Source organism: Hirundo rustica, chromosome 8 (genome assembly GCF_015227805.2).
Source record: "Hirundo rustica isolate bHirRus1 chromosome 8, bHirRus1.pri.v3, whole genome shotgun sequence".
In the NCBI taxonomy this organism is placed as follows: domain Eukaryota; kingdom Metazoa; phylum Chordata; class Aves; order Passeriformes; family Hirundinidae; genus Hirundo; species Hirundo rustica.
The window spans coordinates 23393027-23420544 of NC_053457.1; the positions used below are offsets into that span (position 1 = coordinate 23393027).

The 27518-nt window shown below is 46.0% G+C and overlaps 1 protein-coding gene across 1 annotated transcript; it reads right to left on the reverse strand.

Annotated features, from left to right (window-relative positions):
- Nucleotides 1–936: 936 nt before the first annotated feature.
- On the reverse strand, nucleotides 937–27511 carry ARL3 (ADP ribosylation factor like GTPase 3). The gene is made up of 6 exons (XM_040070960.2): nucleotides 27412–27511; nucleotides 17161–17304; nucleotides 15917–16033; nucleotides 11762–11812; nucleotides 9612–9797; nucleotides 937–1103 (listed from the first exon to the last, which is right to left on the reverse strand). Exons 1-6 carry the CDS (start codon nucleotides 27412–27414, stop codon nucleotides 1056–1058), a joined length of 549 nt encoding a protein of 182 aa, XP_039926894.1. The 5' UTR covers nucleotides 27415–27511; the 3' UTR covers nucleotides 937–1055.
- Nucleotides 27512–27518: the final 7 nt, after the last annotated feature.

The window sequence follows — 27518 nt, forward strand, 5'->3', positions numbered from 1 at the left end:
ACCAGGATCCTCACCCTCCACCCGGGCAATCCACAGCCGGCACCACGCTGGGGGACCTCAGGCCTTGAACAGCCAGCCTGCCGTGGGGCAGTCCCCCAAGACCCTCGCAAGGCAGGGAAGGCATGCTGAGGTGGTGGGGTAGGAAAATACATTTTGCACATTTCAAAGAAGGAAACCTGGGACTTGATATCTCATTCTAGAAAGTAATCATGGACTTAATTGCATTTTCCTGCAGAGTTGCCTTAACATCAAGGGAAAATCAACAGGGATTGTTCAACATCAAGACTAATCTCACATATGGAACTTATTGAACGGAGGAACAACGTTTTTGCTGGCTCAAGGTGAAATGCTGGGCTAAATTCTCCTTCAGCTGCGAGAAAAGCCCTAGGCACGCTCATCCTGCATTATTCCAACTGTAAAGAGCTTCAATTATACACATGTAACCCTTCTCTCCCTTCTGCAGCGGTGTCGCAATGCAACAGTGCCTCGTTATCATCAAACTCCTCTTTTATGGCTATAGGAATATGTGGAAGTCTTCTACCCTTTTTACACAAACGACTCCTTAGCAGCTTTATTTTAAGAAACTACCCACAACTGGTAACACAACTGCATTTTATCTGTCACTGAGGGGAAGCTGTGACTGACGCCCGAGCGTGTCCTCAGCAACCGCGCGTATTAGGGCAGCTCCTATGCATCTAAGCCACTACAGTAACTCACCACTCCCTCTGCTCCACACTGAATCAGTCTTGCTTCTGCTTACAAACGTGCTTGCTAATCAGACATTTAATACTATTTATGCATAGGAAGGAAATATGTAATTCCTTTATTGGGATAAAAAAAATGATACTTAAGAGCAGGTCAAGTTCCAAATCCAGCAGTAGGTTTAAACCGATGTTGTTCCCTTTTTTCTCTCCATTTTTTTTTTTTTTTTTTTCTTTTAACAGCTGTAGCTGTGCACAGATGGAAAAACATTTGGTCAGAAAGCAGCAAATTAGTGTTTTCAGGCTAGAATTCTGCTCCCATCGCTCCTCCATTTCCATGCAGCTCAGAACGCTTTACTTCTTCTTAGCACAGACATTTTTGCACACCCAGTTCATGCCATCCTTCAGACAGAGAAAGGTAATGTTAGTCAAGCGACGGGAGGAGGAATACCCCAAGCCCACCCCACCACCATTTTGCAAGCACCATGTTCTGCCTCCTCATCGACCCCCTGCCTGCCCTTCTGTCCCCAAAACCACTGTGGGTTAAAAAAATAAGTGCTTCCTTGCTTGGTAGATGTTGTCACACAGAGGTTATTAAATCTTTCATCTGACCGTAAAAAAGTATCATCATCTCATCACGTCGCTATGTGTAGGTCCTTCAAGGAAGGATCACTTTGCAGTCAAGGTACGTCAGTGGCAGATGAAGGCTCAGTTCCACATTCGGCTACACATGATTTGTGTAACCTCGGACAAGTCATCTTATCTTTGAGACTGGACTTTAGGGGACTGTTTGTTATACAGTCAGCCCCTGTTAAGAAAACAGCTCTAATTCTCTGCTCATCTGCAAGCCTTGAAGTCCAGATCCATGAAAGTCACTGCAATAATCAGACCTGGACCCTGCTCCCGGTTCCTCAGGGCCCCCACAGAAAATGGGCTCTCAGGGGTCCCACAGGGGTTCAGTGAGAAGCTATGTGGTCATGTTTTGAGAGGCTGATATACTCTTTAAGGTATCTCTGTAAAAATGTGTGGGTGATTTCTCTGGCCAGTGCAAGCAGGACGGCAACACTTGTGCTGTGAATGCCCGATTTGTGAGTTTATTGCTGAGGTCCCAGAATGGGATATGCTATTGAAAGCCAAAGCAACACTTCATCTGCTCCTGTCACTTATCCCTTAGGAGACATGCACAATGGAGCACAAGATGCACGGTCTCCTCATATTTGTGTCCCATCAAATCCCTTGCCTCTATCCTTCCTATGTGATATCTCTGCAGACAGGGAGGCTAAAGGCAAAAGGTAGGGTTTTGGGGATGAGAGGGGAGCAGTACATCTTTGTATTTGGAAACCAGACAAATGCCACCTCAGAGTTCGGAGTGGAGGGATTTCACTGTATTATGTTCAGTGATCATTTTTGTATCATTACAACAACAACCTTAGTTAGACGCTAAGAAAGGTCAGAGCTTTTGGGCAAACATCACTGGCAGCCCCACAGTAGCAGTGTTGCTGCTTTCTTACACCCTTGTTCCCGGACTGCCAAAAGGCTGCCAAGGCCCTCAACTTATCCAAGGACAGGTAGCCCAAGGCAGAGTACGGCAGGCCCTTTGGGTGAGCTGACACTCACTGCCATGCCTCTGTGTTGTCCCTCAGCCACAAAGGTGGTGGCCATGTCAGAGGGGAGCTAAAGAGTTAAGAGAGAAGAGAGGGAGTCCTCAGGGCTTAATCAGAAGCAGAGAGGTTCTCACTTGAAAATACCAATTCACCTTGATAACTGTGCTATGTGACACTTCTTATCTGAAGGGGAGCAGCAACTTTTGTTGTTGTGTTAAATAAAGAATAAGTGAGCCTAGTTTGTGCTGGGGTGCACTTGAGGCCCTACACTAATAACACTTCTAACTCTAACCTTGGGGAGGGTTGGTGTCTCCAGTTTCATTTATTTATCTCCCCAGCAGAGATCAGTGTAAAACAAATTGTCTGAAATCCTCAGAGCAAATGGGAAAAGATGAGTGGTAGATTCATTTTAAGGCCCGGTAGCTTTGTGTCTTCCCCTTTCAATAACACTGATAACCTAGGTGTAAAACATGTAATGCCTTAAGCAATCAATAGCATGGTTTAAAGCTTATCACTTTAGAGAGAGAGGGAGCGAGTGATTCCCAGCATGAGGAATGCCAGGGCTTAACAATGGGGCTAGAAGGAGAGGTGTCAAGCCTTTGACTTGATTGTGTGCTTTAGAAATCTGCATGATTGCCTGCAAAGAGTAAAAATAAATAAATAACTAAAAATGCTCCCACAATGATTTCAGCTTCCCCTGCCTCGGAAGCAATAATCACATTTGCACACATCATGGCATACAAGGCAAGTAGAGCTCCTCATTCATTTTGAATGTAGGTTTATTTGCTGAACCAGAACAGCTGAGACAGCTTAAAGTAATAAATATCAGCTGACACCCTCTGCTATTCAGCACAGTAATCCCAGAAACAATACATCACTGCAAAACAACAAACATGCATCCTATCTTCTACCTAATCTGACCACAACCTGAATTCACTGCGATTAAAACTCTGCCTTGCTGCCATTGGGGAGCTCGGCAAGGGGAAAGACAGACCACTGCAGCACCAGCGCAGCGAGGGTCATAAAGCAGAGTTTATGATGGGATTTACCATGGCTGGGAGCCTGGCTGCATGAAGCATTTAACGAGGGCAAAAGAATGACATAGCAAAATGCAAGAGGAAAGGTGAACTCCAAATACGCTTGAAATACGTAAGTAGGTCACCAAACTTTTAAAGTAGGAATAGATTTTAAAAATTCTCTTCTGGCATGAGTTAAATGACAGGAAAAATCACATTTATTGTAAATATCCCCCTGCCTGACAGTGATAAAGGGAAAATTAACATGTTCAGCTGTATCAGAATGGTGTATGTAAGATGCCTTCCTCAGCTACATCTGCAGCTTCTCGTGCAACTTTTTTTTTGCGGGGGGTTGTTGTTCTACAGCGTGCCCAGGTGCTTTGGAGAATACCAAATGCAATGGAAAGCAAAAAAACCTAAAAAAGTATATTTACAATTTTTCTGCCTATGGTGTGAAGCAGGACAGAGCATTGGTAAGACAGAGAAATCCAGGGAAGCTGCTACAAACACAAAGAACTGCTATGGGAAAGGCATATGGGAAGGAGGAAACAGTGCTTGAAAGAATCAAGTCCTCAAGGAGTCAACTGTTGTCATCCTTTGTCCCTGCACACTACGTCCCTATATCTGCATGTTTAAAAGATGGTTCTGTGAAGAAAGTTTAATCCCTACAGTAATATTTAGATCATGATAGATGTCCTTGTGCTGCTTTGTTGAGACACAGAGACATTGGCAGGTACTCTGAGGATCGAGGCAGATACAGTATTAGTATTCCAGCCTCAAGTCAACCCTGGGAAAACTTAGCTAGGGAAAGATTTCAGATCTTTCAGCTTTGCCTCTCTTAGCTCCTTAACAAGCAGCTAGTAAACTTTACCAAAGCAAAGACAGAGAACCCCAGGGAAGAGGATAATGCTCCTTGCAGAGAAATGCTGCTCACACAACCCTGCCTTGCTGCAGTCCCATCTGTTATTGTGCCAAGGGAGTTGTACTCCCAATGCCCTTTGGGAAAGTACTGGTAGAGCCTTCCCTGGGAGAAATAAGAAGTCCTGCTTAAGATTAGCCCACTGCTTGCTTATTCTCTGCATTATCAGCTTTGCGGCTATGGGAGTGAAGTAATCTGACTTCAAACACAGTGAACAAGTCCTTTCCACCCCATAAAAAGCCTCGCGATTTCTGCGCTCCCCTGCAAGCCTGGGATCAGGCAAGGCCACAAACTTGTGACCCCTAATGTGACCTTAAGGACAGAAAAGCTTAATCCTTTCATGTAATCCTCTGTCTGCCATAACAAATTGGGTCAGGCAAGTGCAAAATTCTCAATCTCTAGAATTTTTGGCATGCGTTATTTTAACTGTCACTTTCTTCTCCCTCTGCACAGCCAGGACTGTGCCTTCATTATCTGTCATTTCCTCGCACCTCCAGTGATCATACTGGCTGGCTCTTATAGGCTTCTGCCAGTACATTATCCATTGGTTTCTGCCTGGGTGAAAGCTTATTTTCTTGTCCTCTGAGACCTTGTATCCCTGGTGCAGTACTGTAGACTCCCTCCTTACCCTACTTAAAAATCAGAAGATGCTGCCCTGTAATCTGGAAACACAGTTGCTTTTCTTCAACATGCACAGGCTCTGCCTGCCCCAGGAGAGCTGCAGTCATCAAAATTGGTTTTAAATCACATTTACAAATAGCTCCAGAACCTTGTAAAATTGTGGAAGATCCCCATCCAGCCTGTCCTGCCTAAGACTAAACCTAAGCTCTGCAGATACCACATTGCCAGGGATGGTTCTGCTCTGAATCTTGCTATAATGAAAGCGTTGAATTGCAGCAAAGACATAACTTAGGTCTTGGGCTTCATTCTCAATTGGGTTGAAACAGCCAGGGAGGAGACAGAGGTTCAGCCCTCCCCATAGTCCTTTGGGCCAGATGGGCTCTGGCATAAATTGGAAAAGTTTAGTGGCTACTCTCAGTTTCACTGGCTTTTAATGGTCTCCAGAGGGTCATTATGTTTGGGAGACTCTGGACACAATACGCTGCATCATCATTCTGCAGGACAGTTCCTCAGGGCAGGCTGAACTCCCACTGCCTTGATTGGAGAATCTTGCTTCAGACAAGAAACAAGCTGCAGAGCATACATCGGTCCCAAACCTTGAGTCATATTTAGTATCACACCCTGGCCCCTAAATAACACCTCAGCAAGAGAGGAGGCAGCAAAGCAGAGGGATCCTGTTTGTTTTCACAGCACCCTGGCTGGCCAGGGTGGAATGAACACAGCTTTTGCACACCAAGGGCTACAATTTGAGATCTGGTAACAAATACAACCCCAGGAGAGCCTATGTGGCACCAGAGAGTTACTGCGAGGCAACAGTTCCCTTATGTTCCTCTGCTGTCATCACTAACCACCTCCCTCACTTGCTGTACCCTGTGCCAGTGTCTCGGTGTAGGCTGGTCAGGACTCTGTTCCAGAAGCAGAGCCCAGATGGCTGTGGCAAGGAGAAAAGGCTTTCCTGCTTTTTAACTGGGGCTGAGGATAAGATCAGACCTAAGCAGACATTTTGCTTGAAAAAGCCTCGATGGCACCATGAAGTCTGATTAACAAGACAAGTGCAGCCCACGGTTACAGTGGGGGGGGGTAATGAAGTCTTCAGCTGGCATAACAGGGGCTGCCAGCTGGCATCCAGAGACACTACATGGAGTTTCCAGTTAACCCAGTCACCTCGCTTCTGAGCCTGCTCAGGACACTGTTAGGCCCCTTTTCCAGAGTCCCTAAAGGTTAATTTTAAAAGAGAAGATGACTATGTGGATTCTCCCCTTAATTAACAGTTTTATTAAATAACCCATTTCAAATAATAGTTAAATTCTCTAAATTTATATCATTCTATTAACCATAATCTAATCTCATTAACCTTGAAATCCCCAGTCTTAACTACCCAGTTCTATACATGATGGTGCTAGCTGCTAAACTAATTAAATGACCTTCAAACTATTTCTCCTTCATGTATTGGCATTATTTATCTTTGCTCATTGCTCTTTCAAGCTATCACAAACATCTCCCCGTATGAACTCTGTTCCTGCATGTGCTCAGCACAAGATATGCCACCACTCTTCCTTGCAAAATCCATCAGCAATGTCTCCAGTTCTACTCCAACTAATACATTCCATCACCTGTGATGGCTGGCATGCTCATTCCTTGGCTTTTGTTCTGAACACCTGGTTCTTCCCCATCTCCATTTATTTTGCTGCCACTCATTGTCATTTCTCAAAGAAGTCCTTAAAGCAGTGACCTGAGATTTAACTACACATGGAGAGTTCCCGTTCTGAGCTTCTGGTACCTGTGGCCCTGGTGTACCACGATCCTCAAAAACATCCTTCCTAATCTCACTCTTAAAACAAGTTATTTGATTCTCCTAAAGTTTGACCTCTACTTTATGACCCATGGTGAAGACACCATTTTTTCCTAAGCTGATCTGGGTTCAGTTTAAAAGCCATCTCCCCAAACATTTTCTTCAATTTGCAAGGAAAGGGCATGCTTGACATTCTTGCTGTCTGATTTGACAGGGCTGAAGTTATGGCTGAAGAGAAATGTAGGGGCTCTTCTTCTGTAAGCTATAGAGAGTTTGCAACTTTCCTGACTTTTCTGCAATAATCATTTATGGAATAAGCTGCAGTATTTATGGCAGTGAGACCGACTACAACAAAGTGGGATGTTATCTAGCCTGCATTTAAACTAATTTGTCTAGATAAGCATGATGAACAAAATACACAGGCCTGCAAATACTTTTATTTAGTTCTGGTCTTCTATTTTCTGGAAGTGAATACAGAAGCAGATTCACTTCCCTGGCAGAGGGTATTGGGCTGAGTATTTTACACCACTGGATGATTAGGGATGTGCTGTGCTTCAGGGAGAAAGCGCAGTAAGAAGGTGCTGTCAGAGGCGAAGTGTGCAGCCCACTCCAGAAAGCCCACAAATCTGCCTGAGAAGGAGGCACATCTCAAAGCTCAGGAACAGAAATTACACTTTATATCATTTACTTCTTCCACATCCAATGCACATCTCAGAATTTCATCTGTCTCTTTACTGCCCCTTTGCAGCTGGAGAGCTCCCTTGGACTTCCATAATCTAGAGAAGGGCCTGAAGTGGGGAGGAAGGTGACTTATGTTTGCATGAAACCCTGTCAACTGCAGCCTGGTTCTCCTGGTCAGATTTTTTTGGACTGGAATCTTCAGAGCAAAGATTGGTGCTGAAGCCGTTCACAACACTGGCTACAATGCAGCTGAATTTGTAGCTTAAATAACTAAAGGCCCTTTAGGGAATACCACCTACTACATTCAGGTCTAAAAATTGAGTTGAGAATTTTACAATCGCAACTGCTGTACTGACTCAGACCAATGGCTCATCCAGGCCAGCATCCTCTTTCTGGATGCCAGGAGAAAGACCATGCAGGAACAGGATCTGCCTTACTCTGTTCATCCCTCCCAGATCATGGCCCAAGTTATTCCTCAGTCAAAAGCTGCCTCCAGATCTTAGTGGTGAGTGATTGCCTGCACATCCCTTCTTCAGAAGTTCACTTAAGTATTTTTCTGATACCTTTTTTTTTTTTCCTGATACCTTTGGTCTCCCCAACATCCTGTGCCAATGAGATCCAGAATTTAATTATGCAACTTGCAAAGAAGCACTTCTTTTTATTTCTTTTAAACCGTTTTCTGATTATTTCATTAGGAATACTCTTCCTCTAGCAGTGTAAAAATAGCATAGTTTATCTGACATTTTTATACCTTATTTTATAAATCCTGAAGATGTTCCCACTCTCTGTCCTCTCTCTTCCAAACTGCTAGTTCGTGCTAATTTATTTATTATCCCTGTATACAAATGCCACTCTTTGCTGCTGATCATTCCTGATGGAGGATCCTCAAATCTTTCCTAATTCAAAGCAGATATATGGACCATATTTCTTTCTGATTAGGGTAGTTAAGAGCCTAGAAGAAGTTACCCAGAGAGTTTGTGGAATTTACATGCTTAGAGATATTTACAACTTGACTGGACAAGGCTCTCAGCAGCCTCCTCTAGACTCACAACTATCCCTGCTTTAAACATGAAGTTGGTCTAAAGATCTTCTGAAGACCCTTCTACCAAATTTTTCTTGGACTTTGATTCTACTAGTACTACTAAAACCTTTTTTAATGTGGCAGAGACAGAAATTGAGGTCGTGTTCAAGGTATGGGCTCACAACGACTTTAACCTGCTAGAAAAAGATGTTTATTGTTTGCTTTCTTGTCTAGCATTTGAATTTTCCTCTCTGGCCTTTGACAAGCTCTGTTCCCAAGGATCCGCTTCTGAGTAATGGCAGCTAATTCTGAGTCCATCATCGTATGTGTATAATTAGGATTGTTGTTTCACATGTGCCTTATTTTGCACTTGTCAACACTGAATTTCATCTGCCATTTCGCTGCCCACTCAGCGTGGAGGGCTGCTTCTGTGACTCTTAATACTCAGCTTGAGATCTGACTATCCTGAACTGCTCTGTAGCCTCTGCAAATAAGGTTTTACTAAAACTGCAGTGAAGATAAATGTCTTCTCCATTCTGTTTCTTTAAATATCAGTGAAGGGAGTACTCAGATTTCAAGCTCTGCAAATACTTCATTAATTCAGGAAAGCCTAAGAGTGAAATAAACAAACCTAGGTCCCATTTACATTACAAAGAGCTACTATACTGCAGGAACTGACTACGGCACAGGAGCCCAAGACACAACTATTACAGTTCAGCACAGGGACACAGTGCAGGCCCCTCGGTGTGTTTTTGCTACCCCAAGTGCTGATATTAGAAGTGGTCCTTGCCCCATGTGCAACTCTTGCATTTCTCTGGATGAGAAAAATTGATCAGTTTTTCTCCAAAGTGCCTGGTAGAACACCAAATGACATCAGTAGCAAAGGTAAATCAGATTTCTAGAGTGCACACTCGTACCAGTCAAAGGGTTAATAGTAAAAGACGATTTGTTTTGTGAGAATGATTAACCTGACAGCAGTCTCTTTAAAAGAAATCAATGTCTTCATCTGGGCCAGCTAAGGGTTCCTTAGCTAGGAGGGGGCTCTCCCCTTTACCAGAGATGCAGAGATCCCAAGGGCCCACAGCTCTCCCTTCCCTTTGCACAGGACCCAAGACACGCGCTCCCCGCGCTCTGCACTGCAAGGCTTTGGCTGTGCTGACCCTCATCGCTGAGGCAGCCGGTCCAGCCCCACCCTGCAGATCAACAATCTCTTACAGATGGCCTGCTGGCACAGCAAGCCTTGTGCAGAGCCTCACCTGCACTCCCTCTCCTGAAAGAGCTGAACAAGACTGGATCTGCCAGACTCTGTCCCGGATCGTGTGTAGGTTCAGTCCCTCGGCAATCTCCGAAGCAGGGGCAGCCGTCAGCAAATCCTGCTTGTTAGCGAATATGAGCACGGGGACTCCGCTAAGCTTTTCTTCATCGAGCAGCTCAGCCAGCTCCTGTATCATTTACAAGGGAGTGGGGTGGGGGGAAGATGGTGAGAGGGAAGGGAAGAAAACCTTCAACCACCAGTGCTTGTCTCTAATTAGAAATATATTTAGGGCAAATGCTAGAAGAGCGCGTTCCAGTGAAACCTAGATCTTATTATAAGAGAGCAAAAATGTATACAATCATCTCTGCCCAAGGTTCAAAATTTCTTCCAATTACAGGTTAGAAAAATCTTCATTTTGGTCTGAAATTAGCAGTTGCCTTAAAGGCTACAACTCTGTTTTACCAGTCTCTGATCCCAGGAGACCAAACCTGATGAAACAGCAAAAAAATCCATGTAAATTGGCAGTATGAGGAATCTGTCTTAAGTTACTGCCTGACTGACATTCGTACCTGAGCAACCGTTGACACTGGCCCTGATATCTTTGCTAATCATGAGTTTCAAGGGGTTGTTTGGAGTTTTAATCACTGCAATTTGAACAGGAGAGGACATCCCCATCCTCACCAACCCCCCTAAAATGGAAACCTCCCTTCCACAGGAAAGTGCTGATGCTTTTGAAGGCATTGGTTAGCTGAAGACACGCTAGATCAGCCCCAATAGCTGGATTTTGGCTCCATACGCACAGCACACATTGGATGGCATCTTAAAAAATGGGTTTGTTAATTTAAAACTGGTTGAACTCAACAAGATTTTTTGAATAGCTCGAATCTGAATTTGCAGTGGATCAATGGTGGCTGAAATACTTCATGTCTAGGTTGTGCAATGATCTCATGTGAAACTGGCACTCAGTCTCAAGTCACTTCCCTATGGGAACATATGACAAACTCAGCAGAACATGAACCTGTAGGGACTGCTGGCATTGCAGACAGATGAGTATAGGAGATTTTTGTGGCCTCCTTATTTAGCTGGAAAGGTCTCATGCTCTCATGTAATGTTCTAACATCTTTTATCCACTGAATAGAAACTTCTGGATTAAACAAGTGCCGTCAGGGAGATGCTAAACTGCAGTGGAAATACAACTCCATACCCCCAAGAGCAATGTTTGGTTTGGAAGCCAGGATGAGAGGATGGAGTTATAAACAGAACTGGCTGGGAATTCTTCAACAAAATAGGTCTTTCATCTGACACGGCTGATTTATTGAAACCAAAAGTGTCTGCAGAAATATGAGGAGGGGTCTAGGCTGGCTCCGCCTGACTCAGGCAAGTGATCTAAGCTGCTGCTTCCTTTCCATCTCTTTTGCCCAATGAAGATTTAATTAGTGATATAAAATGAAATAGCTTCAGCAGGGGAAATATTCCCCCACCCCTAGAACAAGCAACAGTTCTGCTGTTGGGGTGTGTCCATGAGACTTGAGAGGAAAAAGATCAAGTGTCTCCTTCAAATCAGGAAGAACAGAAGGCTTTAATCTACATCTCCCATTTCTGTGGTGTATATGTATTGCTAGCTATTTTGGGACGCTGTCACTTTCTGAATTTTACACAACAAAGTTTAAAAGTCTATTTTTGTTCCAACCTAAAACAAAAAATGTTACAAAACATCAGAACTTTGCAAAATGGAAATCTTCTTTTCTGGCCAGTATTAGTTAGAAAGTTCTTAGCTTTTTTTCAATTACATCCAAAAGACAATCAAGTCAATATGATTTCCATTTCAGCTTTGTAAATAAGAAAATAGGATTCCTCAGGGTCTTGGTTTGGCAAGGTTTAAAGGACTTAGAGAAGTTTGTGCTTTCAGTATTAGGCTCCATTTGCTATTATTGTATAACTTTAATGAACACTGCTCTATTTAAACAGAATTAGGCTACCTATTTCCTTGTTTCACATCTACCAAAATAATCTGTATTGATGTTGAAAGGCAAGTCTCTTGAAATGCAAATTTCCTTCATAAACAACAAAATCCTCTTCCTAACTTTTGTGAGCAAGGGGCACTCAGAAGCACTGAGTTACTTCAAAGGAAGCTGGGCATAAGTAACTTACCTGACCTGTTTCTTCAAACCTCTTCCTATCTGCACTGTCAATGACATAGATCTGAAAAAAGAAATTACAGGAAATGTTACTCTTCCCAGAAGACACTCTTCCACAGTAGCATGTGCTTAAGTGAGCTGAACCTACTACTTATGCTTTTGGGCACAAAGATCCTTGCTATTATTTGAAGCAAATATTGACAAAACTTCATGATGTTCTGAGAGGAACCACCTCTTTTAATGGTGGGGGGGAGTGGACAATCATGTGGGTAGAATCAGAAAGGAGCTGGCACCAGTACTGGGGATGCTGTCACCATCTCCACAGCATACATTATCTGAAGAGAACGGGAGACTGCTGGTATGGTTTCAAACTTATTGTTACAAGCTGAAGCTGAGCATAGGAGGGCAAAATGTGTGGAGCCAGACATGGCCTTTCACCCCAGCAAAGTGTACAAACACTGGCCTGGTGTGACTGTGCCATGCTGCCCTCTAGCATCACCTGCTCAATAAGCCACCAAGGCACACAGTGGCACTCAGAGGACACACAGATGTGTTGGGGACATTGAGTTTGTCACCATCAGGCAATCCTACTGCAGTTTCCTGGAGAGGGTGGTTGGGTATGAGGGTTGGATTCAACCTGCAAGACTGCATCTTCAGCTACCATCTAAAAAAATGGGGAACCTCAGTACAACATGCAGGCAAGAATAGACTGATATCCCTTTTTCATTGCTTGATGTGTGAAAGTTTTTGAAGAAGGATGCTGGGACAGCAAACAGGGACAGGACTGGTGACAAACACTGAGCATTTTGCTTCCAGTCACTGCCACTCCCCATCAGTAGTGATTGAAGCTGCTAGCATGTCATCTTCACGCTCTTTGGTGGCTTACAGGGAACAAGTGTCAGCCTGGTTTTCAGGGAATCGATGAGCACAGCACCCCGCCATCAAGATAAATGGCATCCTTGCAGGCAGTCTCAGCATAAGACTCCATGCTTCCAGGAGAATTTCGACCAAATAGTAGGGGGAGGGAAGATCTCTAGCTGCAATATCTATTAAACTATAGGCACTCCTTTAATGAGCGGCATTTGAGTTGCTTGAAACGGGACCAAACACGCAGCAGGAGAATCTGTATGCGAGGGCTGAGGAGGTAACCCAGCAACCTCCCAGCCGCTCTGCAGATCACTTGGGGGCTGATGTGCGCTGACAGAGGCTGGGGAACACGCGGCAGGGCTGGACGCAGCTGCGTGGGGATGCATCAGCAGAGCACGCACCCGGTGCCACGTGATGGGGACCAGCCCGTGGGCACGGCGTGACACACAGGCCTCTCCCTGCAATGTGATCCCAAGCACGTGCACCAATACTGGATCAGCCACACACGTCCTCCCCGCCCCTACCAAGCATCCACCCCTGTGTGTCCCATTTAGGGTAGGAAACAGACCAAAAGAAAGGAAGAAGCTGCAGGACTGGCAGTTGTGTTCTGGGGCGAGACTGGACTGTCATCACTCCTCCCTCGGGACATCTCTGGGGAAGTCCACAACACGTGAACGCAATGCTCGAGTGCTGCTGGTGAACTGGAAAGCGGCACCTTCCATATTACGGTGCTTCTCTAACTGGGAAGGAATAGTTCTGGGTCCCATCCAGCCAGGCTTTCTTCTGCACCGCTCATTCCTCACCAGGGAGCTGTTTTGCAAGATGGGAACTAGAGACAACAGTGCTTGGGGCAAAAGCCACAAAAGCACTGCACAGAGAAAGTAAAGTATGTGCCGAGTGCCTACTTCCAAACCAGCAAGCTGTGCCAAATAGCTGCAGGTGCCTGTCTGAATATGCAATCAGCCAGATATCCACACCTTATTTGCCTGCGTTAAGCTTCCAAATATCACAGGTGTGTGATGCAAGACCAAGCTCTCATTCAAAGGCACCTGCATGGATTTGAATTTGTAATTACTTCCTGCTTTTTAATACTCTTTAGAGGGTCCTTTCTGTTTTATGCAATAGAGTTTAGGAGAAGAGAGAAGCATGGGGTCCTGGGAACTGTAGTGTATCTCACATCCAACTTCCTATGATGCCCAAGGCCACACAAGAGGCTGTTTTTGGCTGTGATGCTTGGTAACATAATTTGCCAGTTTGAACACCATGTTGGAGATTAGAGATTTGAGAAAGAAATTCCTGTAAAGCTGGGTACCTCCTTTGAGAAACAAGCTAAAACACAACCTGGAGTAAATGGGTTGGGCAGAAATTGCAAGTGGTGGGACAAGATGAAGAAATAGCATGAGGGATAAGTTGACTCAATTTATAAATGCACAATCTGCACCAGGTTTGTTACAGAGTAAAATTACTGGCTAAAACAGGGCTGAGGACTGGTAAAAGACAGTGAGCCATCAGCATATACATGATCCCAGTTTTGGTGTATATGGAAATAACAAAGCACTGCCCCAACATGCCAACATCTCCCAGTTTGGGACTGGATGTCAGCATGAAGTGCAGCTAGGGGAACTCAAGTCCATCTGTGCAGCAGCTATTTCACTGAATTCACATTGCTGTTTTCCCCAAACTGACTCTGCTTCTATCCACCCATTTTCTCACTCATATGAAAAGAAGGGGTTTCTTTGTACATTGCTTTAACTGGAGTGAGAGAGCAGCAGGGAAAACAACTGCTTTCATCTCCTTCAGTCTTCAAATTCATGTATTTCTGTACCTCCCATGCAGCACACACTGGGAAGGGTGGAAGCCCACAGGCCAGTGTAGCTCATTGTCTTTGCTAGCAGAGTCTTCCAGATACTGTTTTGTGGTTGCACAGCCTCTGCAGCTTGAGCACCTGCCACAGTAGGCAGAGATCCCAACGCTGCTGCTTTGCAGGGCTGACCTTGATCTGCACACTTACTGCCTCTCCACCAGACACAGTGCCAGAGCCTGGGCTCAATGGGCACAGTCATCTCACAGCCACATCATGTCTCTGTCCTCAACAGCCACAGAGGAGCACAATGTGTGTCCTGCTCGTTTCTCAAACCCAGATCTTATCCCATGGCAAACCTCACAGCTCCTCTTTGCAAAAGCAATCAACCGGGTTCATGCAGTGGTGGCTGTCCTCAAACTTTAGATTCCAAATTAAGGCTCAAAAATGAAGACTGGCAAAAGAGAGTATCAAGGATTTTAAGTCACATTTAACTAACAGCTTCATTTGGACAATGCTTTCTAAACCTGCAGGCACAGCCAGGCCTTTCAGCAACTGGACATGAGCCTTGGTTAACAGAGTCCTGTTCCTAGTTGCACTGATCCTTCTGTGTAAGTGCACTGAAGCTCCTGACACATTACTGAGTATGTGTGTGACAGGAGGGAGAAATGGCATCTTTCTGAGAGAGCTTCCCACTTTCCCATGGGAGCCTGCAGACCTTGGCTTTTCTCTGTTCCCACAGACAATATTGCTTGGGGCAGAGAGAGGCCTGCAGCCCCCAGTCTGCCTTCATCCTGGCATATGTGGCTGCATGCTGGAGGTGATCTTGAAACTAGCCAAGACAGCACCTGGAGGGTCCCAGGGCAATGTGCTCTGGCATGGAAAAACAAAGGTCCTGTGCTGTAAATATAATTGTGGTTATCTGTAGGTAATTGTAAGGTAATTACAGCTAAGTTGTCAAAACCATTAAAAGACAATCTTATGATTAAAGGAGCAGAAGAAAAGACAAGGGGTCTCTCTGTGTCCCTCAGTCAGAAGCTCTCCTATCTGATGCCAGACAGAGTATTTAATTCTTATGCCTCAGTTTCCCCACCTATGAAACAAGGGCACCATACTGACCTACCTCTACACATGATGCTTAAGTCACTAATGCCTATGACAGGCCTTCAGAGCCTCCAGTGAAAGGAGCTATAGATGGGTAAAGTACACGTTATTAATGTTCTTTCATTTGAAAGAGACTGAGATGAGAGGAAAGGAACTGGCTATAAACAGCACCATCCTGTGAAAGTAAAAACATGCAACTGAATGATTTCTGCAAACATAACTGTATTTTTCTTACTGCACTCAAGCAATCTTGCCGTTTAGCTCAGAATAACTCCTGTTACAATGGCAATGGTGTTGCTGAGGGCTGGGACATTACATTACTTGTTTCTGAATTTCTGGCTGAGACCTTGGAAAGCCATTGCATGAACACAGCATTCAGCTGCAGCCAATACTCACAAGGATATCAGTGTTTTCAAAATAGTTCCTCCAGTATGGTCTGATCTTCCTCTGTCCGCCTATGTCCCATACGTTCAGTTTGAAGCCTTGAGACTGTACACTTTTGATGTTGAAGCCCTGGAAAGAGCAGAAACAAAGCCACATAGAGTATAAACCTGAATGGCTGGAGCATGTTTGTAGCCAGACATTAACACCTTATATATCCCATGCTTGCAACGTGCAGTGAGATGGGCTGGGCAGCCACAGAGATGGATCAGCTGTGGGAGAGGCACCAGCAAAAGCAGCCACTAAACCATCAGTTTGTCACTGTTCTTGGGTCAAGGGTTGATGTTGTCATGGGTATGGAGACATATGATGCCGTTAGTGCCCTGAGAGGGCTCAGCAGGGTGGGTGCAGGAAGAGGTGGGAGAGTTGCAGATAAGGAGGAAACAAGGGCACTGTGAGAAGCAGGATTGAGCTTGTGAAAGCTGAGTAGACAGTCACAACTAATATGAAGCCAGAGGTCTCAGCTCAATTCGACACGACACAGCTAATGCTGGGCTTAAAAGAGCAACAGCTGCACGTCTGAAGGGTCCATTTCATCAATTAGAGCACCAACTGAAAGTGCATTCAAGTAGAAAAACAGGATGTGGCGTGGGCTGGCAACATGCTGCCACACCACCCAGGGGACCAAGGCTTGGAATTAGGGTGCCAGGGCTGAGAGCTTTGGGAAGCAGCTACAGGGTGGGGGGAAGCATCTCCCATAGCTCTCTAGCAACCTCCTCTGGAGCAATGCTGCAGTGCTTCTGACGGGAGCCATCCCTCTCCTCCAACCCCAAAGCTCAACAAAAGGACACGAGAGACATTAGGGAGCAGCCCTGGTATATGCAGAACCTTTGGAACTGGTTGGATGAAAGATGCAAAGAGACAAGGGTTTGTCCAGTGCTGCAGCATCCAGTCTACATGTCCCCTGTTTGGCAAGGACAACAGGAACAAAGTCTCATCCATGCAACCCTAGCATGACTCAAAAGCCTTCTGCAGAACTCCACAGCACTCATCCACTTTAGCACTACCTGACCAATCTGGCCTGAAGCTCTCTGGCTCTTTCAGGAAGCCTCCTCTTAGGGAGAAAAGAGACAAACTTAATGGTGCACCAGGCTCCAGTTGCTCCCTTTTTACTGAAAGACTGATGAATCATTAGTGTTTTGTATAACGTGGCAGGTGGGACCACAGTAACTGCCTCAAGAAGGAAAGGCCTTCCTCACCTGTGTTGGGGTGATGTGGCTGATGTCCTCTGATGCCAGCTGTTTCAGGAGTGTGGTCTTGCCTGCATTATCCAGTCCCAAGAGGAGGATTCTCACCTCCTGGTCTGGGGTGCTTTTAAGTTTGCGCAGGATTGACAGTAAACCCTAAATGCACAGGAGAGACCATAGCTGTTATTTCCCCACTCCAACTCTCGCACCCCACTGTGTCATGCCCTCCTCCCTTGAAATGCACTCTGTCTGGTGGTGAGTCCTAAGACACCCTTCCTGCAGTCCCTATTCCCATTTTGTTTCCTACTCCTCCCTTTGCCCCTATTTTCTTCCATCTCAGAATATCAACAAAGTCTCAGACAGCACAAATGTCACGCAGCGGGGTGCCCCGCTGGCTGCACTGTTCTTGTCACACACAGCTGTTTGGCATTCCCTGTGCCAGGGAGACAGTGCCTATGCATACCCTCTGCAGAAGCTGCAGACCAAGTCCTTGCAAGCTCTTCATTACCTTTATCAGAGGGAAAACCCCATTAATTTGATCTGCCTCCTAGGTAACTGCAGGTTACGATGTACCTGACATTGGTTATTCTCATAGTAACTCCTCGGTCACCTCAAAACCCGTTTATCTGTCTAAAACATGCTGAACCCATGGGGCACGTGCAGGTCTGATTCTCAGGATGTAGCACTTAACAACTATCTCAGATCACCACACATCCTCGCTAAGAAAAGCACAGTGGATTCCAGTCATTAGGCAGGCTCAGCTCTCTGAGCTGACAGTATCACTCAGGATTAGGAAACAGAATATGCAGGTCAGCTTATTTACAAGCATGAACCTTATAGCAGCACACCCAAGCTTTTGTCAGTGCCACCAGGCAGAGACCAGCACCTCTCTAAAATGGCTGGAGAAATATTCTGGATCCTGGCACGTAACCAAGAGATGCAATTCACCTCACTTCCACCTGCCTCTCACTGCCCAGCCCACACCACAGGAGAGGGACAGTTACAGCCAAGGGCACAGGAGTTGGCTGTGACACCAGGAACGCCTGGGTGTCTTTGGGCACACTGCCACGCAGCTCTGCAGCTCCTGTGTGTCAGGGACCCCCCCTCAGAGTCCAGGCAGCACAGACCACACTGAGACCCTGTCTGCGGACAGAGGTGCTCTTGCTACTAATTCAGCTGAGAAGTTCCAGTTAAGAAATACACCTACAGTCCCTTCTGAAGCCCTAAGCATTCCTGTTCCGTCTCTCTCAGACAATTCCCTTATTGAAGCCCACTAAGACCAAGAGCCAGGAACTTTCTGTTCAAATATCAGCAGAAAACTGAGCCCATGGGGCCCGTATCTCAAGTCTTTTTGTTCTCCCAATAGCAAAATGGAGGCAATGCTTCTTGTCGACCTGCAAGAGTGTAATCAGTTGAATGTCTTGGAGTGCTTTGTTGCTATGAGGAACTAAACCTTCTAAATATTCCTGCTGAGAGCCAAGGACTATTTGAGCCTTGAAGGTTGCTCCCGATCTCCTCCAGATCGCAGCTATCAGAAACTTGTCCTCAAGATAAAGAGCTGCACGTTGGCAGTACAACTGTCACCACTGCAACGCATCCCCCGCCTTCAGCAGTGTCCTTCTGCCCACTCCCAACCTCAGCCATTCAGCAAATGCTGCTTCCAACTGCTCACCTCACTGCTCCCAGGTGGGAGTGCTTAGGAAAGGATCCGGCACTACAGGTCGTGATGCTAAAGCTTTTAGTAATGCTGAGATTCAAATGCATGTGACATCTGATCCACCCCTGTAAGCATTTTCAATTTCAGAGTAATTTATTGGGTTTCTGTTAAAGTACCAGCCACAGCTCAAAATACATGTGTGATGTGTTAGAAACAGGGAGGAGAGAAGGAACTTAGTTCCAAAACTGGGTTTGAAAGGTATTTGTAGAAAGCTGCAGGATTGCCGCTGTTGCCGTACTTTTAAAAAGCACTGTGTAGAAAGCTGAGGTTCAGAAACTGAGCTTGTGCAAGCAATGGCAAAACTGCAGGTTTACCGGCCTATTTCATAGGTGATAGGCTGGTAAAAAAATGGGAATCCAGGCCCTGCTCAAAAGCTGTGAATTAGAAATGGGCTCTGCTTGGTAGAGAGTGCCATACCTGCTCAGCACAGGCACAGGCACAGTAAATCCCCAAACAGCTTTTAGTTGAAATGTACAGGCCCATAACACCACGTGCTGGGCCCTGAGGGCCAGATGCTCACAGCTGGCTCTCACCCATGGGCCCATGGCTAATGAATTTGAAGGGCTGCATTCAGTGCAGCCAGTCACTGCAAGCCCTGCCAGCCCAACAGCTCATCTCCTTGGCCACAGTGCCCAACCCATGTTCTGCCCCGATGATCATCTGCGCTTCCACATGTCTGAGGGAGGAGAAAAGGAACAGCAGCAAAAATACCTCTAGTGGTTACTTGTTTATATGCATGTCCTAAGTGCCCTTGACATCATTAAAAAGCACAAGTTTTAACTGCATGACTAACAACACATTTTCTTTTCACCTGCCGTCAAATTTACACTTGTGTCTGTTGGCTTGTAAACCCGTGGATATCAGCTCAGTGTGGATAGACTCCACAGGAGCAGGAACGCTAAAATTCACGCATTCTCCTTTCTTTATAGGGAAACACTGAATTTCCCATTCTTATGGGCCTGACCTAAAGCCAATGTACATCAGCCAAAGCACTACTGCCGACTTTTGAGAGCTCTGAATCAGGCCCCATTATTTTAGTTTATTGCTCACAGTTAAAAAAAGAAGCTGTTGAAATGCTAATCCTATTCACAGCTCCACTTGCTAAGAGCAGAGCAGTGTATCCCAGAGCAGATCAGGATTAGGTGCCTTTATATTTCAGAATTCAACTCCAAAATACTGAACGCAAAGAAATGTATTACAAAGTACTGCTTATCTACCACGGAGCAATTCTCAAGGGTCGGGAAGAGGAACAGTTGTAAATGTTAATAGAGCTTCTCCCATTGTAGATGGATGCTATTTCTGGGCTAGTGTGACAGCCTATGAGAAAACGATCAGCATCGTTCCATATTCTACTCAAGTGACACTGCTGCATGGCTGATCACAGGATTATCGGGGGAAGCCAATAGAAGAGAAGATATATATAGAAATAAAAGTATTCTCTAAGGTATAAAGTAAGCTGATTTAAAAGGCTAGAAGACAAGCAACCAAACATAGAGAAGTGGACTTTATGCCAGCATAGGTTACATGGTCTGTATATACAACTTAAATCAAGTGCCAAATAATAGTATTGCTTCCTGTGACCGTTACTATTTTGTAAATAGTACTTAAAACATGAATCCAGCATTCTCCCTGTAGTTGGCAATGATTTAAAACTAAGGAAAGCCATGCCCAGATGGGTTTCTCATGTTTTTTTCCTTTTTAATTCTTTTTAATTTGTCTTATGAGCACACTGGCTAGAAAGACAGAAGGCATTTCCTGACAGCTTAGTAGACTGGAAAAAAATAACTCACCAGAGTTTCCTGCTGCATGCCACCACTATGTGGGACAAGCAGCCCCTGTTGCACACACACTGATGGACAAGCACTGCTCTGCTGGCAAACACAATCTGGAAACTAATGGGCTGAGGAGAGTCAGGAAGCAATGTCTTGTTTTTCATGGGAGATGTCAGGTAGAAAGCCATGAAGTGGGAAGATCTGGTGCAAAGGGGATGCACAGAAGCAACAGAGGAGGAGCAGATTTTTGAAGCAGGGCAGGTAACAAACATCTCATGCTGGGACTTAGCCAGTAGTGAGAAGGGAGGATTCCCAGGATGCCTGTATGGCAGCCAGGCCAGTGGCACTTGCCCACTGGAGTGTCCAGGGTGAGAAGCAGGACAAGTCTTGAGCAGACCAGGGTAGATGTGAGCTGGCTGAGGAGCCGCAGAGACGCCTCACAGGAGTGTAAGGGCAGCGTGTCAGCTGCACAGAACTGAGCAGACTGCGGCATCTGTAACAGAAAAGGGAACTGCAGATGCTGCTCAGATAATGAACAGCACAGCATGGCAGCGTGTGCAGCCTTTAGAGAAGGGCAGCCAGACACAGCAACTCAAGGCTGGGCACAGTCAGCCAGCAACCGCTTCTTGGTCACCTCTGGGTTAAGCAAACTATGTCTTATATCAGATTGGCTTGTTTAAAAACATTTTTGTCCTTGGTGGAGAGGGTTTTCTTTACAAGCACCGTGAGGAGACAGACTGATGGGGTCAGCAAGGAGGAGACTGCATTTTCCAGACAGTGAGCGGGGACATACAATAAGAAAAAGAGACTCCTGACAATTACTATGAAATCAGAGTGGGGCATTAAATTCGGAGATGCAACTTAATGGGTAAGAGCACTCATAAACACATCGAGCATGAAAGCAAAGCTAACCATCTTATTAGCATCCTTCAGAAAACCGAGATGTGTGGTTTTATGGAAGTATATCATTGCTAGGTTTAAAATACCCACCGAATTATCAAAGGACTTTCAATTATAGCTGCATGCAGTAATCCTATTCTCTCTCTCTCAAAAAAAAAATCCTACATATATAAAAATACAGTGACATTTATAGTCCTAGCTAAGGGTTTTGCGGGTTTATTCAGCTTTAAATCCATGCTGTATATGGGTCTCTTGAACAAGTTGATGCATGTAACTACATCCTGTACCACAGAAGCCACTGAAAGGAAGATTCACTTTACAGGCCAAAGCAAAAATTGGTTTGGGATAAACAGAGCATTGAGATAATCTGTTTAAATATTGTATCAGATTGGCAATATAAAGCCATAATGGAAAGAACAATTTTCCCTTGTATTGAGGGCTGGATACACAGGGCATGGATAAAAAGCGTGGCCTGCAAGCTGCTGCAAAGCACAGTTGATTCTTATTAGGAAAGAGAAGTAAATATATTCTGTTTAACTTTATTAGCCACAAGGCTCAGATAACGAGTTTAAAATAAAACTACCCTCAGTCACCACCAATTGCTTATCTACTAGATGTGGATATTTAGGTAGAACCAATTCATTTCACTAACATGCAATACAGCCACAAATCTCAGCAGCTCAGCCTGCCATTATGATATCACCCCCATCTCTACACCCCTGCAGAGATGCCCTCTTCCCCAGTACTGCAACCACAGGTCACCTGTATTTGTCCTCAAGACTCATCTCAGCCAAGCACATTTGTCATTGAGATGACAACTCCTGTCTCCCCACAGTTCCCCAGCACTGCTGAGCTCTATTCTCAGACTTCTCAAACTTACCTAGAACCGTGGGAGAAACTTCACAAAATATCCATAAAACCAGCCCATGATTCTTCTGCTAATTCCTTCTCTGCCACACCTACAATCCTTGATGAGGTTTAGGCAGCAAACATGTCAAGTTCAAACCTGTCTTGGATTTTAATTATTTGTATCAGTTGGTTATCTCTCACCCCAGACAGATCATATTTCCATGGCATGGGAGCACCTCCATGCTCTGCTGGCACAGCACCTAGCACAGCTCTCGGCACCAATTTATTTACTTTCAGTTAAGCAATATGGTAGCAGTTCACCATTTCTAAAGAGTAACTTAAAGGTTCACCATTTTTAAAGAGTAACTTAAAGATAGAGGGTACACGTGACGACTTCAGAAAGACACACAGGAGGAGCTGAACAGGGAAGGACAAGGGGCTTAGCTGAGCCAAATATCCTGCCTTGCACATTGGTTATATGAGGCTGCATTTGTCATCCAGGGTGCAATCCTGCACACACAGAGCTGGAGGAGGGGAGCCCTTCCTGACAACTGCACTGATTAGCTGGTGCCCTGAAGAATGACGTCTGATTACCTTTATCTTTGCCTGCAGAACTGCAAATGTCACTAATGGTCATAAAATCATCCAGTCTTTTTCAAAATACAACCGAAGTAAATTAATCTATTGAGCACAGTTTATTCAATACCTCTTACTCTGGCAAAACTCCCAAAAAATCATTTGCTTGCTGCATGTCTCCACCATATGGTGTCATTCAATGCAGACTTTCTTTCCTGCATTGAAATCCAAAATTTAATGGATTCGAGTCACCTACAGAGTTTTTCCAGCTCAAACCTACTAATGTAGTTTTCTGTCAAAGAGGTCACACAGCACTTTCCAGTTTGATACATAAACCAATACCAGCATGAATCCTCTTTTCATAATTAAAATCAAACTCCTCTGGTGTCAGCAGGTTTGAAAGAAGTATTTTGCCCTGTTCAGAGAAGAGCCAATGCTCAGCACTGGACAATGTCAGCAGTGTCTGTCTGGTTTCAAAACTTCAAAGTCTTGGTCAGTGACTGGTATACTCTCCTATCTGCAGGTGATTTTTCATATCAGCCTCTCAGCAATCAGTAAAATAAACCAAAAAACATTACATTAAACTGTACTGAAAACTAAAGTAGTGAGACACTTAAAATCCTTGAAAGCATTTTTTTATGGGGCCATTTTAAATAGAGCCTTACTGCCAAGGAACAAGGGACAAAAGAAGGAATTTCTAGGTATGAGGTACACCCACAGCAGGCAAGACATGGATGCTGGTTTTCCTAGAAATATGAGCTCAAGACAAGGAGGAAGATGCCTGACTATGCATTTAGCTATGCTGGTATTTTATCCTCTTCACCAGATGTGCCTTATGTCAACTAGACACTCTGTGACTCAGTTTCCTCAGCTATGAAACAGGGCCACACTTTGAAAAATCTGGTTTTGACACAATGATGTTATCTTCAATTAATGGTTTTAGAAAAACACTGGCCATCCTCTGGCCCCAGCATCTATCAATATATACCATATCTCTTGGTAAAGATTGTTATTACAGTGATGAGGAAACCACAAGCTGTGCTTCACACAGCATTTCCTAACCTTTGGAAAATAGCACATCCTTTCATGTAGCAGCCTCCCTTTGCCCTTGCCATGCGCCCACTGCAGATGCTGCTTAACGGTGCCAAAGGCTTCAGCACTACACATCTCTCATGCTTTGCAGTTTTATGGCTCATCCTTCCCTCCATGCTCCAACTATGACCTTCCACCACCCCTGCCCCACAGCTGTGAGAAATGCTGGTATGCTCTGCAGAAGAAGACACTTCCCCTCTGTACTTACTCACTTGGATGAACACTGAAATAATTTAAACCTCAGCATTAACCCTCTTATCACTGGAGTTGGAGCAAGCAGTCATTGAGGAGAGCTTAAGCATTTCCCAGTGCAGTCGGGACACGGCAGAAATGTGCTCACGGGCAGCTACCATGGCTCACATGACAAGCAGTAAATTGTTACATCAAGCTATCTGGATGACTTCTGACTGCTGACCCATACCCCCAGGCTGCCATAGCTGCTTTGGATATATTTGCTGCTATTTCAGAGTTTCTATTGAATTATTGAATGATTATTCTGTTTCAGCAGAAGTTGAGAATCTAGAGAGATAGTACATTACTCTCCAGTCCTCTGCCCAGTCCAGCCAGCCCACCAAGCACCCCAAAGCACCACCCACTCTGCCTGAGAGGCTGTAATTCAAAAAACAATTCCAAGCAATGGAAAATAGACAACGAGGCAGCAAAATGTTGTATCAAATAACATGAACACTGGAGAACACCCAGTCCACCCTCTCTGCACACAAAATGCCTGGATAAGAGTAGCCAGATCCCAGTTTATCAGGACATCATAAGGCAGAAGAGCAGATCTGGCAGCTGCAAGCCAAATGCGTCCCACAAAGCACTGCACTGCTTGGAGGCAGCTGCCCTCATCTTTCCGGCAGATGTCCATCCTATGATGGCTTTGGTGCTTGGTGTGACATGCCCCATCACCAACTCATCTAAAATAGAGCAGATCCCACAGGCTTTATCTCGATCTCCTTTTCTGTGGCCCAGTGGTAGGGATGCAGCCAGAATTAACCCAGTGAAGATGAGAAGCTGCCTTTGGTACTCTTGCTTACACCTCCTCCCATGCATGAATCCCTCTACTTGCATGAATCCAACTTGTGTCCAGAAGGCTCCTGGACAAAATAGGCTTTGCCCTTGGGAAAGCTCCTTCCCCATTGCTATTTCCTTCTGCTTGTGTTCTCTCTTCATGCAGCAATCTCATGAGTGGCTCCACATCCACAGCAGCTCTCTCTCACCATCCCTCACCCACAGTTCCAACCCCTCCTTCATCACTTTGCCAGCATCCCACCTGTCCCACCCCAGCTACTCTGGCATCTAAACCCCAATTGCTTCCAACACCTGGATGACCCTGGTCCATCATCCAACCTTCCTCCAATCTCAATTTAGACTGCACTATACCCTCACCACCTCACCTGTCTTCCAGCATTGCCCTCCACCTAAGACATACAGTTTTTTCCTTCAATCCATGCTGCTACCTCTCAAACAATCATGTTCTCTCTTCCAACACTTCTTTCCTCCCTGGGTCCTTTCTTTCTCTCATCAACAGCAAAACTCCACTTCTAGTCTTTCCCACAATTTATTCTTAATTGTTCTTTTCAACCCAGATTGTCTCTCATCTTGCCAGCCCATGGCAGGAAACCCCAGAGCACACAACATCCCAGTAAACTATCCTACCCAGCCAAACACTGACTGGGTTTTCCCACTGACTCACCAGACTGTCCATCCCACCCAATTGGAAAATTTCTTTCAGCCCCCGAGCACTTTGTCCTGGCCATCTCTGAACACCTTCATCCAGCTTCTCTCTGCCATGACTGAACTCCCCTTCTAAGGCTGTGTACCAAAAACCAGCCCTTTCACCTCAGCAAGCTCTCTTCTAGCTCCCTCAATTCCTACAGCCAGGATTCAAATGCCAGGGTGGCCTCCTCCCAACCTTGGCTTGGTTGTCCAGTGCCCCTTTATAGTCACAGCTGCTCCCAGACTCTTCACAGGCAATCTCTGAACGCTGCCTTCTACCCTTGCCAGGCTATTCCATTGCTCCTTCCCTCCTCAGGCCACTGCCATCCTGGTCCCCAGCCCTCCCAAGCACCCACTCCTCCATCACACCTTCTGCACCTTGACTGAATCAACTCCAGGCATGCTGAGTCCGTCCCAACAAAGACCTCCCCCCAATAGCATCCTTGAGCCTCCAAGCCTCTGTCTAGACCGGATTCACAGAATCACAAAATCAGTTAGATTGGAAAAGACCTATGACTGAACATCTACATGTCAACTAAAGCATGGCACCAAGTGCCATGTCCAACCCTTCCAATGTTTCCCTAAACACCTCCATGTACGGTGACTCCATCATCTCCCTGTGCAGTCCTTTACAATGTCTAATCACCCCTTCTCTGAAGAAATTCTTCCCAATGTCCAGACTGAGTTTCCCCTAGCACAGCTCGAGGCTATTTCCTCCTGTCCTGTCACTTGGGCCACTATGGGAGAAGAGGCCAATCCTCACCTGTCTACAACCTCCTTTCAGGTAGCTGGAGAGTGATAAGGTCAACCCTGAGCTTCCTCTTCTTCAGACTACACAATCCCAGCTCCCTCAGCCACTCCTCACAGGACTTGTGGTCCAGGTCCTTCACCAGTTCTGTTGCCTTTTTTGGGACTCAACCCCCTTTTTTGAGTTCCCCATATCGTCTGTGTGCTGCCAGGGCCACAACCCCAGACAGGGTCTTCCATGGCTGGAGGCCCCAAACTTACACTGTTCTCATTCTTTTGCATGGGCGCCCGAACCTGCACAGCCTCAGGCCCCCATGCCTGAGGGACGCCCCAGGTGGGTGCTCAGACCCCAAGCTGGCCACACTCCCTGGGTGGGTGTCACACAATCACAGGATGGGTCACGCTGCAAGGGACCACAGTCAGTTATCTGGTCCAACCTCCCGCTCAGGCAGGGTCATCCTTGAGCACATGGCACAGGATCACGCCCAGATGGTTTTGGAATATCTCCAGCGAGGGAGATCCACAAACTCTCTGAGCAATCTGTTCCAGTGTGTGGTCACCCGCACAGCAAAGTTTTCTCGTATTCAGGTGGAATTTCCTGTGCATCGGTTTCTGCCCGTCGCCTCCTGTCCTACTCCCCAACAGCACCGAGCAGATCCTGGCTCGGTCCTCCTGGTTCCATCGCCTTCGCACCCCCTCTCATGGCCCGAGGCCTGCCCGTGCCTGCCATGAGCCCAGCCGGGCCCAACAGACCCTCCGGCCCCCATCAGCCCACGCTGCGCCTGGGGATCATCCGCGGCCTCAGGCGCCCCCGGCCCCGCTGGCCTGGTCCCCACCCCACCCCGCCCCGCTGGCCCCGGCCCCGGCCCCGCTCGCCCCCGCCCCGCTCACCATCCTCGGCGCGGCCCGGGGTTACCATGGGCAACTGCGTCACACCCACCCCGCGCGCCGACGTGCCCGCGCCGGGGGGAGGAGCCAGCGACGGCCCCGCCCGCAAG

Coding starts and splice junctions, on each gene's coding strand:
- ARL3 (XM_040070960.2), bottom strand. Junction 16,034..17,160: donor GCCACATCACCCCAACACAG/GTGAGGAAGGCC, acceptor TGCTCTTTCCAG/GGCTTCAACATCAAAAGTGT. Junction 9,798..11,761: donor GGTTTGAAGAAACAGGTCAG/GTAAGTTACTTA, acceptor TAAATGATACAG/GAGCTGGCTGAGCTGCTCGA.